Source organism: Bidens hawaiensis, unplaced genomic scaffold, assembly GCF_021521415.1.
Source record: "Bidens hawaiensis isolate Kalapana, Puna unplaced genomic scaffold, B.hawaiensis_p1.1 tig00004020_1, whole genome shotgun sequence".
Lineage (NCBI taxonomy): Eukaryota > Viridiplantae > Streptophyta > Magnoliopsida > Asterales > Asteraceae > Bidens > Bidens hawaiensis.
In genome coordinates, this window is record NW_027491236.1 from 1,951,560 (window position 1) to 1,963,403 (window position 11,844).

Genomic DNA, 11,844 nt, shown 5'->3' on the forward strand with positions numbered 1-11,844 from the left:
ACTACTGATCAGCAGACATAAAACTTCATATGAGTTAAAGCTTAACTCCTAATCACGAAGCAGTTTTCCACGTGCGGATAATGTTATAAGGTTCAAGATCCTACGAGGGGGTGGCTGCAAGTTCATTAAAAGCAAGCTCACAATCAGCAATTTGTTCAGAAACAAGTTTCATGTTCGATTGCAACGCCATCATCTCCTCATCTCTCACCTTCTTCATTGCCACCTTCTGCACCATCCTCTCACGCAACTCCTTAATCTTCATTTCAAGTTCGATAATCTCCTTCTCCTCTACACACTTCTCCGCATTGCACTTTTCAAGCTCTTCTTCAACCTTCTTCAGCTTAATCGTCTGCTGACTAGCTTTCGGTTTTAAAGACAGAATCTTGTTGAAATGACCTCGAATCACATCCACATCAAACCCATGAGTCTCCAAGTCGGTTAAGATTTCCAAACTGTTGTTGATCGGGTCAACAGGGTCGGTCAACTGTAAGTTTGAAAGCATCTTAACCATATTCACAAATGTCACCATGTGGGCAATGGCTAAACCCTCACGACGATCCGCTTTGACTTTCTTCAACGGTGAAAAGTGTGGTCTTTGTGGTGATGTCTGGTATATTTCTAGTGATTCAATGGTGGCCCAAATAGGCGACCGCTTGATAAAAGGCCAATCTTGTTGGTAGTCGGTCGTGGTTCCAACTTGTTCATCATGATCGTCGGGAGCGGGACCGGGACCAGTGACAGTGGGTTGGCTCGTTGGTTCATCATGGTGGTCAGGACCAGGGGCGGGACTAGGACCAGTGGCAGTGGGTTGACTCGGTAGTTCATCATGGTTGTCGAGACCAGGATTAGTGACAGCGGGCTCACTCCGTTGCTCATCAAGTTGGTTGGGAGTGGGACCAGGACCAGTGACAGTGGGTTGACTCAGTGGTTCAACATGGTGATTAGGACCAGGACCAGTGACAGTGAGTTGACTCGGTGATTCATCATGGTGGTCAAGACCAGGACCAGTGACAGTGGATTGAGTCGGTGGTTCATCATGGTGGTCAGGACTGAGACCAACATCAGTGACAGCAGGTTGACTTAGTGGTTCATCATGGTGGTCGGGACGAGAAGAGACACTTCCTAAGTACAATCATTAATAAGTAGAATTAACCGAAAACAATATGAAATCAAAAAACAGGTGATAATACTGAGACAAATTAGAACAACTTACTCTTTAAACCTGTCAGTTGAGATAGAGGTTGGTCATCAGAGTCAACAATGATTTCAGGTTCACCTAAAAAAACATATAAACCTAATATCATCTATACTTAAATCTCAATGAAGACAATTTTAATCATGTTTCAGAACTACCTTCTTGTGAAGGGATCGGTTCTTCAGCTGGTAATTTTGGTGGTCTTCCTCTCTTCTTTTTCTGAGGGAGTTCTTTTGGTCGAACGGGCCCATCAAGATCAAAACACCTATGGATATGTCGTATCATGTTAGACGTTCCCCATCTTGAACGAGTCTTAAACTTTCGTGGACACGCATTACAGCTTACTATCTTAGCCCCGTCGGGTCCAACCGAAAAGGGTCCAAAGTAGTCCCAAACACGAGAACGTAGTTTACTCGAACTAACTCCATCCTCGTGTTCCTCACCTATACTATGTTGTTCAGAACCAGTGCTGTTTGACATATTTACCTTGAGCCTTAGACCAACTACCAAAAGGCATGTAAAATATACTAAGCAAATAAATAAGTTAAAAGCATATACTGACCATATAATCATAATTCCAAATTCAAATCCATGTTCAAGACATAGGTGCTAATCCATAATGTACAAGTAAACGAATCGAACATTTGGCGGAAAGTTCGATTCAGTCTGTTCGTTTGTTTAATAAATGAACGAAAATGAATAGAGGCTATGCTGGTACAATGGTGTTCGTTAATGTTTGTTTTTTAATTACTTCTCTAATCTTATTATATGTTTGTGTTCGTGAACCGTTTACGTTCATTTCCTTAACGAACGAGCACGAACAATAAATTCCGCTATTTGTGAACCGTCCGCTTGCCCGATAAAAACTTGACAGACGAACATGAACAAATTCCAATGAATATATCAGTAGCAAGTTAAAAATTATTATGCAGCATAGTAATGTATGAAATGGGTTACAAGTTTTAGTGCAGAATATGTGAATATTTGGTTATGTTAAGGCAAAGGTAGGGTTTGATTGGGAGTGTGAGAGTTATGACGTCAAACCTGGATTCCAAGGAACAGTTACGACGGCTGATCGGACCAAGCAATGCGCCTCATCCACGACGACGATGATGAATGAGTTTCAGTAACCCTACAACCCGTTTTTTAATATTGTCGACCCGGTTTAAAATCAAAAACCGGTTTAGTCAACCAAAGTCAAAACCGGTTTATGATCGGTTTCGGAGGAGAAAATTACAAACCGGTTCCGAACCTACGGTTTCAATCGGTTCCAAACCAGTTTCTACATAACTAGTTTCAATCCAATTCGATTTTCAGGTCGGTTCGGTTAACCGGGTTTTTTTTGCCCATCTCTGTTTACACTATATTTTATTCATATCTTAAAAAACATTCACATCATATTTCCTTAATTGTATCTCTATTTACTAAGTAATACACTTTTAACAAATAGAGTTGGTAGATATATATGAAGTGAGTTTTTTCAGTTCCATGTTTTTCGTATGTTTTAAAGATATGAAATTTTAGAAAGATTGGCGTGTGATCACTTCAAACATTGGATAAAGATTAGTTTTATTTTGCTAGTTTGTCAAACATCATTTTAGTGTTTTTATGCAAACAAGCCATTGTTCTTGCATCTGTACAAGTAAAGGATTTTGAAGATCTAGGGAAAATAGAAATGCAAACAAAGAAACAAGCCATCTTATTTGTCAAAATAAACTCCCATCTTATAGCCTATCTAATTGCCAATATCCTTGTTTAACCCAAAATTTATTTCATCCATTGCCTTAAAAGGTTTAACTAATTTCACTTCAACTTCAAACATGATAATAATTCATCCATTTCCTTAAAAGGTTTATAACATGTTCTATTCAACCCCTATTACTAGTGATAAACATATACAATACTTCAGACCTAAGACTGTTTATGGCGGCGGTTACATTATAGCTAGGCCCAAAAATAAGTTTACAAAGGGGTGGATGCAAGTTTCCTAAAAGCAATTTCACAATCAGAGATTTGTTTGTTAGCAAATTTCATGTTTGATTGCAATCCCATCCTTTCCTCATCTCTCACCTTCTTCATCCTCATCTTCTGCGCCAACTTCTCCTGCAGCTCCTTAATCTTCATTTCCAGTTCACTAATCTCCTTCTCCTCAACACACTTCTCACCAATGCACTTTTCAAACTCTTCTTCAACCTTTTTCAGCTTAATCATGTGCTGACTCGCTTTAGATTTCAAAGAAAGCAACTTGTTTAAACGACCTCGGATCGCACCCACATTAAACCCATGAGTTTCCAAGTCGGTTAAAATTTCCAAACTGTTGTTGATTACATCAACAGGGTCAGTCATCTGTAAGGTTGAAAGCGTCTCAACCAGGTTTCCAAATGTCACCACGTGAGCAATGGCTAAACCCTCTCGATGATCCGCTTTGATTTTCTTCAACGGTGCAAAATGTGGTCTTTGTTGAGGTGTTCGGTAAAATTCTAGAGCTGAAATGGCGGCCCACATAGGAGACATTTTAGTAAATGGCCAATTTTGTTGATAGTCGTCGGGATCGGGACCAGGATTTGTGACAGTGGGTTGACTCAGTGGTTCATCTTGGTGGTCGGGCTTGGGACCAGGATTGGTGAGAGTGGGTTGACTCGGTTGTTTATCATTGTGGTTGGGACGAGAAGAAAAACTTCCTGAGTAGACAACAATTAAGAAACAAAATTAAGTGAAAAAAGATAATGAAATCAGAAATCATGTGATTTTTGTGAAAAAATTTGAACTTACTCTTTAAACCTGCCAATTGGGATAAAGGTGGGTCATCATGGTCAACAGTAATTTCAGGTTCACCTATAAAGACATGCCCACTTATTTAAATATATAAGCATAACACTATCTGAATTCAAAATTCAATAAAAACATTTTTAATTATGTTTCAGTACCTTGTGAACTAATTGGTTCTTTAGCAAGTAACTTTGGTGGATTTACTTTACTTTTTTTCTGAGGGCTCTGGCTAGCCTCTGCTTCACAGGTTTCCTGTTGTGAAAAAAGTATAATGAGAACTCAAACATTAAGCTGCTTTTGCTGGAAAACTTTTAAAATTAAACACTATACTAGATTCCACCTTCCTCCAAAAATTGGATAAATAATTGCTTTGTTATACAGTATGGCATTATCTACGCACGAGCGGGACAAAATGGTTCAAAAAGTTAAGCTGGTTCGTTTTGATGTCACACTTTCTTTACTAGTTTGTCCCAGAATGTCAAACAAGCATCATTCTCATTCTTAAACCATTCCAGTTGGTTTTTTGATGCAAGCAAACCATTGCTCTTGCATAAATATAAAAACTAAGAAGTAACAGTTTGTAGAAATAAACAAAACAATCTTACTTGCCCCTATTTTTCAAAATAGTTCAATAGTAAGGATCAAATCTTTGCAAGAATAATGGTTTGTTAGTAACAAAAAACTGATCATGTTTCATTATATTCCGTGGATCATGAGTAACTTTTTCGAGAGCTAAAACAGCTTACTGTGGCGGTCTGATTCGCTTCATGTTCCATGAGAGGTGAATCTTGACAAACGGCATCAGATTTGCTTTCCTTGGCTTTTGTACTTCCCTTGCTACCTGTACCACAAACCACATGGCATTATCAGATTTTGTTTCTTCAATTTCATACCTAAAATGGTGTTCAAGCAATTAGAATTATGTGATCATGAAGTAGTAAACTATAACAGTTTACTTAAGGGTTAAGTTTTCATCTAACGAGTCAAGCATGTAAATCAAATATATTAGCTTAAACAAAAATGAGACAACTGGATCCATAGAAAATTAGCCCAAAGCAAAAGTTTAAAACTTAAAACCTCAAAAATGATTTTAATTCCACACCTGGTGAGGGGTCTAAAGCTTTCACAACACCAACCGCCTCAGAACTCCTTTCCTGCATGTGTTAGGGTTAAATTAGAAATTCTCAAATTACTAAAAAGCACTCACAAACTAAAGCAACTCACACTAATTTTCATTGAGCGACTCTTAATTACAGAAGACGGTTGAGGAGCAACAGTTGGGATGTCTACATCAGGTGTCTGCATTACATGAAGGATCAAATAATGTTACACATAGAATTAGAGCTGTATTGACTTTTACAGTCAAACAGCCCATAACCATATAACTTTACTTCAACACAAACACATTTTTCCAAGTAGTTAAACAAATTCAGTTAGGATCTAAAGGCAAGAATGAGGCGCCATCTAAGAGTAGATGCTTATATAATGGGAAATCAAGAATTAAGCTAACTTCTGTTGGAAAATATCTAAGTTATTTATTTTTGTCCAAAAGAATTATATTTCAAAACTGAGCATAATAGTATATTTTACCCTTTTCTAAAGAATGGATAAATAATTGCTTTTGTTATCCGATATGACATTATGTAATCATGGGCGGGGCAAAATGGTGCAAAGAATTTTCAAGATTTAGAAATGGGCTCCTTTAAGGGTCCCACTTTCTTTACTAGTTTGTCCCAGAATGACAAACAAGCATCATTTTTCTTTTTTCAATCATTCAAGTTGGTTTTTGATGCTAACAAACCATTGTTCTTGCATAAAAAAAAATTAACACTTTGTAGAAATAAGTGAGTTCGAAGAATTATAGAAATATAAATGCAATTAAGCAAGCCATCTTACTTCACACCATTAGCCAAAATAGCTCATTCTTACCAGATGTAATTTTTACGAGAATAATGGTTTGTTAGTCACATTTTCAAGTGTTGAAATTGCTTACTGTGGTGATCTTATTTGTTTCAGGTTCCGTGAGAGGTGGATCTTGATTAACAGCATCAGATTTGCTGTTTTCCATCACAGACGCCTTATCTTTTTTGTTTCCCTTGTTACCTATAACACAATCCACATGATATAAGATTTTGTTCCTTCAGTTCATACCAACATCCGTGTAGAACAAACAATTGCAATTATGTGATTGTAAGGTGGTAATTTCTAACCGTTTACTTATGACTTGAGTTTTTATCCAACAGGTCAAACATGTAATTATGTTAAATCATATATATTGGCTTAAACGGAAAAGAGATTCTGGTAAAAATAGGCAAAAGCAAAACTTTTAACCATAAAACCTCATAAATGATTTTAATTTCACACCTGCTGGGGGATCTGAAACTTTCACAACACCAGCCACCTCAGTACTCTTTTCCTGCATATGTTAGGCGTAAATTAGGAAATATCAAATCACTGAATACCCATGGACTAAAGCAACTCACACTATTTTTCTTTGCACGACTCTTTTTTATAGAAGACGGTTGAGGGGCAACAGTTGGGTTGTCTGCATCGGGTGTCTGCATTAAGTTAAGGAACAAATAATGTTCAAATACAGAAATAGAGAATCATGTTGACTTTTATAGTCAAGCAAACCATTATCATATAACTTCACTTCAACACAAACATCCTAGTAGTTAAATACATTCAGGTAGGATCTAAAGGCAAGAATGAGGTTCCATCTACGAGTAGGTTCTTTTATAATGAGAAATCAAGCATTAAGCTAACTTTTGTTTGAAAAATATCAAAGTTATTTATTAAGGGACACTCATGGGTATTACCCATGCACCGGTCAATCCCGTACTACCATATCATTTCTACCCTCATGTACCCACAAACCACAAATTCACCGGCGACATCTACCCACAAGTACCCTAGAACTTTTTTGTGTTTTTGTTTTTTATAATAATAATTAATTACTCATTTATTTTTCCAATTGTTATATATTCTTCATGGCAAAGGTTTGCCATGAATTGCAATTTGGCAAACTACCCACATAGTTAGGGGTGGGTTTGCCATGTGGTAAACTACCCACATAGTTAGGGGTGGGTTTGCCATGTGGTAAACTACCCATGAGCCTTACCCACACTAGTGCGCCTTCCCCTCTTATGTCTAAAAGAATTATGTTTCAAAATTGAACATAGTAGTTTTACCTTCCTCCAAAGTTAGATAAAAAAATTGTTTGTTATTCAATAAGATGTTATCTAATCATTAGTGGAGCAAAATGGTCCAAAAATTTTTCAAGATTGGAGGTGGGCTCTGTTTAGGGTCCCACTTTCTTTACTAGATTATCCCAGAATGACAAACAAACATAAGCTTTCTTTCTTAAAAAGAGTTGTAAATTCATTAGTCACATTTTCAAGTGCTAAATCTGCTTACTGTGGTGATCTTATTCATTTCTGGTTCCGTGACAGGTGAATCTTCATGAACATCATTAGATCCACGTTTTTCCACCACAGACGCCTTTTCTTTTGTGGTTCCCTTGCTACCCCTGTTCCTTCTAGAAGAATCTGGCTCTTTCCCAGCACCAACCGCCATCTCAGAACTCTTCTCCTGCACATGTCAAGGGTAAATCAGGAAATCTACAATCATTCAGAAGTAAACATGTACTGAAGCAACTCACAGTAGTTTTCCTTGAACGAGTCTTCGGTACAGAAGACGGTTGCGGGCTCGCATTTGCACTATCTCCATCCGTTGTTCGGGTACCTTTAGATGTCGGAGTTAAACCTGCATGAGCATCATTGTCGGGCTCTGATGCACGTTTTCTTTCATCCTCCGGTACCTACAAATAATGTTCAAACTTCAAATATATAATTACAGTATGGTGTTGACTTTTATAGTCAAACAATATCACACAGGAAAGTACATACATATAAACCCTAATTTGCAGAAACAATACATAAACCCTAATTTGCAAAAACACATTAAAATCCTAATCAATTTCTCACTTCCACAATTGAAATCAATCGCACACCTTCTTCAGCGGGAACTTCCCCTAAATCAACTAGTCAACTTATCTCAAAAACACATATAAACCCTAATTTGCAGAAACAATACATAAACCCTAATTTGCAAAAAACACATCAAAACCCTAATCAATTACTCATATCATCAATCGAAATCAGCACGCACCTTCTTCGGTGGGAACTGCCAGCGGCCGTCAACCCAATCAACATGTAGCCGAAGATGAGACCTTCCAAACTCAGCTTCCTCCGGCGGATTCTCAAACAATACAACATACTTTCTGTTTCCAGCAACATTAACCACCTTATTCACCACACCAATCCACCACCCCTCCCTATGGTACGCATCCACAACATCATACACCTCAAAATCATCACCACCACCGCCGCCACTACCCTCGCCCATCGCGTAATTAACATTGTTCCGGCGAAGATTACGAGGAGGCAGAGGTCGTACACACGTAGGGTTTACGATCTCCGTTAACGGCTCGTCTAACGAGTCCTCTTTGAGGAGTGTGTCGTACTTGACTAAGTAACCGATTTCTTTGTGTTTGGTGGTGGTGTGTTTTTTACTGGAGGATGATTTGGTTTTGCTGGAAGGTGTGGGTGAGTATTTGAGTTGGTCGTCGAGTAGTGTGGCCACGTACCATGCGCCGTGGAAGCCGGGCTCCTCGCTGCTTACTTCTACGGTGGAGCCTTTGGCAACTCCGGCATTAGCCATTGTTGAGTCTGTGTGTTAGGGTTTGAGAATAACGGAAATTGGTACTTTATGCTACCAGCTGGAAGTGGCCAAATAAACAGACCCGAAAATCCAACCAGGGGAGGGGGTGTTAGGAATTTCTTCTTATTTTACGTCCTTATCGTTTTTTATTTTATTAAGTTAATAAGTTACAAAAGTATAGCTTATCAAACTTTTTCTTTTATAATATAAGCAATTTTAAAATGTTAATAAGTTATAAGTTGGTAAACCAAACACCCCCTAAAACTGATTATGTAAAAATTGATTTGGAACTTCTTAAACATGTAGATCCGGAACCTGTTTGTAGTTTTCTCTTGTCTCCATCAAAATTGGTTAACTGAATTGAAACCGGGCAAAAACCGATAAAAACCCAAACCCAAACCAATCGTAACTTGATAAAAAAACAGGTTTCAATCTGAAGCAAAACCAATCATAAACTGGTTTTGACTTTTGTTGATCAAACTGTACCGGTTTCAACCCAAAACGGTTTTGAGGTTTAAACCGGTTTGGGCACCTCTACTGTCATAGTGTAATTTCACACAAAAGTATTATTGGGCCTAAAAGATTCAAACGCTTGTAAACTGTTCGTGAATATTTCGACGGGAAGTTTGTTTATGTTCGTTTATTTAATAAACAAACTAACATGAACAAAATATTTGTGTTCGTTTAATTAAACGGGCAAACATAAATACATGTGTCGTTCGTTTATTTATGTTCATGAACATTCGTTCATGTTTGTTTATTTATGTTCATTTACGTATTAATAAAAAGTAATTAAACATTATCTTGAAAAGTCATCTGGCGAACGGTTTATATTTGTTCATTTGTGTTTTATTTTAATTTGTTTGTTTAGAAGTTAAAACCCAAAACCTTTCCTCCTCATTATCTTCTTCTTCTTGGAGGTTAACAGCAGCATCAACATGTTACTCGCATCCACACCTTTTTCCTTCTGTGCTCCACCAAAGCAGCAGCTTCTTTCACCTGCAAATCCCTTCAAACGAACAGATGTTGCTACCATATTCTCCACCACCAAATCCCCAATTACTCCGCTTCAATCGCCACCAAGAAGGTTGCTCGCTACACCGCCTCCCGGCAAATTTCTCAGAGAAGATTATCTTGTTGTATGTTTTGTTTTATCCTATACCCACTTCACAAATCACTTCTTACTGCAATTTTGCTCCTTCATTTTGCATAAAGTTGCTATCTTTTTTATGGGTTTGATTTTAAATTTGAGATATGATAATTGATAAACAACAGGGCAAAAACCCATCTCTAATTACTCTAAATTCATATGGATATTATGGCAATTTGACTTTTGAAGTCAAATTTTCTATCTTTCTTTAGAAATTTTGATAATTGATGCATTTCAATTTCTGGGTGTTCTTTTGTTTCTTTAAAATCCATTTTCTTGGCACACAAAGGAGAAAATAATTCGTAAGTTTATCTTGATTTATTGAGGTTATGCTGTTAGTTTGATGGTTGTGATGTTTTGATTTTGTGTTGCAGAAAAAGTATTCTGCTAAAGAGATTCAAGATCTGATAAAAGGTGAAAGAAATGTGCCATTGATAATAGATTTCTATGCAACATGGTGTGGCCCTTGTATATTGATGGCTCAAGAGCTTGAAATGGTATGCTTATGAGTAGCTTAAAACTACATCAATATAATGTTCGGTTTCGTATAGGTTGCAATGACATAAATGTTTTATAATGGCATCATATCATATATATTTTTTATTTTGTAACACATTGTTTAAAGAACTATACAATGAGGTTTGTATAGTTATATTAAACTACACTAATAGTTTCCATGATCTCGTTTTTTTTCCCATAGCTTGCTGTCGAGTATGAAAGTAATGCCATGATAGTGAAGGTGGACACGGATGATGAGTATGAATTTGCACGTAACATGCAGGCAACTTCTTCATCTTTACTTAGTTATCTACATTATCTTTCAATTGCCTTTTGCTTATTATAAGTTAATTTAATTTTCATTACAAATTAAGGCCCGTGAAGGTAGGCTTGTAAACGAATCGAACAAACACGAACACGTAATCGGACAAAAATTTATGTTCTTGTTTGTTCGTTTAAAAAATGAACATGCTCGTGTTCGTTTATGTTCGTTCATTTAAAATCTAAACGAACAATTCACGAACATAAACTATGATAACTGAACTAAGATAAACAAACATAGGTGAACATATATGAACTGTAAACGAACAAATATAAAACATATTAGGTTACAAAGTTCATGTTCGTTCATTAATTAAATGAACACAAAATTTTTGTTCATGTTCATTCGCTTATTTAATAAACGAATATTAACGAACTTCCCGTCGAAATGGTCCACTAACAGTTCACCGAACGTTTGGTTCATTTACATGCCTACGTGAAGGAGAAATCAATAACAATAAACAATAGAATGAAAAGGCCCTTATTATTTGTTTTAAATAACAGGCTGTTTCAGTTTGTGATTATTTAAGACTAATATAATTACTTTTAGAGTGCGCTCCTCTGTTTAAGAACAGAACTATGTATTTCTATTTTTGTAGTATGATTACGAATATGGTTGTTACATGATTGACAGGTAAGGGGTCTACCGACATTGTATTTTATTAGTCCTGATCCAACCAAAGACGCAATCAGGACCGAAGGACTCATCCCACTTCAAATGATGCGGGATATTATTGACAACTCCTTGTGAAAGAAAGAAAATGAAGTTGACTGATTATTGTTTTTATGTGTGGGAAAGTAGAGTAGAATATGCCAGGTTCTGTTTTTATTGGTGTTGATTTTAGCATATTAAAGTTGTATTAAGTGTATTGATAAGGCTAATAGCACTTTTTGTTAGATTGAATTGGGAATCAAGAGGCCCAGTGGTTTTGCGATAAGTTTGGTTTCATCTAGTGGGAGCTATTTTATTTGACTGGTTCGTGTTGAAGCTGATTGTTAAGAAACATTATGTGGCAGTGTTAAAGTATTAACGAACAGACATTACAAGTGTTAAAACTTGGTTACCATATTAAAGAGTATTTGTAGGGTTGTTGGTGTAACTCAATGAAAGTTGTCATATTAAAAAGTTATGGGGTTGATTGTGTAACTAAATGAAAGTTGAGCTTTGCCGTATGAAAAAGTGATGAGG

General features: G+C 36.8%; 4 protein-coding genes across 4 annotated transcripts; 1 reads left to right on the plus strand and 3 right to left on the minus strand.

Annotated features, from left to right (window-relative positions):
* Positions 1–100: 100 nt before the first annotated feature.
* On the minus strand, positions 101–1,675 carry LOC143625048 (DUF724 domain-containing protein 6-like). Its single transcript, XM_077095510.1, has 4 exons — positions 1,354–1,675; positions 1,214–1,276; positions 1,051–1,122; positions 101–696 (listed from the first exon to the last, which is right to left on the minus strand). The coding sequence occupies exons 1-4, from the start codon at positions 1,673–1,675 to the stop codon at positions 101–103; spliced, it is 1,053 nt and encodes a 350-aa protein (XP_076951625.1).
* A 1,482-nt stretch (positions 1,676–3,157) lies between these two features.
* Positions 3,158–4,034, minus strand: LOC143625049 (DUF724 domain-containing protein 6-like; the record flags this gene model as incomplete). Its single annotated transcript, XM_077095511.1, has 2 exons — positions 3,158–3,876; positions 3,968–4,034. Coding segments are annotated over 2 exons (786 nt in total), but the record flags the coding sequence as incomplete, so codon positions are not given.
* On the minus strand, positions 4,026–8,699 carry LOC143625051 (uncharacterized). The gene is made up of 7 exons (XM_077095512.1): positions 8,135–8,699; positions 7,626–7,784; positions 7,382–7,555; positions 5,189–5,263; positions 5,067–5,118; positions 4,711–4,805; positions 4,026–4,216 (listed from the first exon to the last, which is right to left on the minus strand). The coding sequence occupies exons 1-7, from the start codon at positions 8,684–8,686 to the stop codon at positions 4,109–4,111; spliced, it is 1,215 nt and encodes a 404-aa protein (XP_076951627.1). The 5' UTR covers positions 8,687–8,699; the 3' UTR covers positions 4,026–4,108.
* A 925-nt stretch (positions 8,700–9,624) lies between these two features.
* Positions 9,625–11,609, plus strand: LOC143625143 (thioredoxin-like protein CITRX, chloroplastic). Its single transcript, XM_077095581.1, has 4 exons — positions 9,625–9,825; positions 10,211–10,333; positions 10,537–10,617; positions 11,290–11,609. Exons 1-4 carry the CDS (start codon positions 9,625–9,627, stop codon positions 11,404–11,406), a joined length of 522 nt encoding a protein of 173 aa, XP_076951696.1. The 3' UTR covers positions 11,407–11,609.
* Positions 11,610–11,844: the final 235 nt, after the last annotated feature.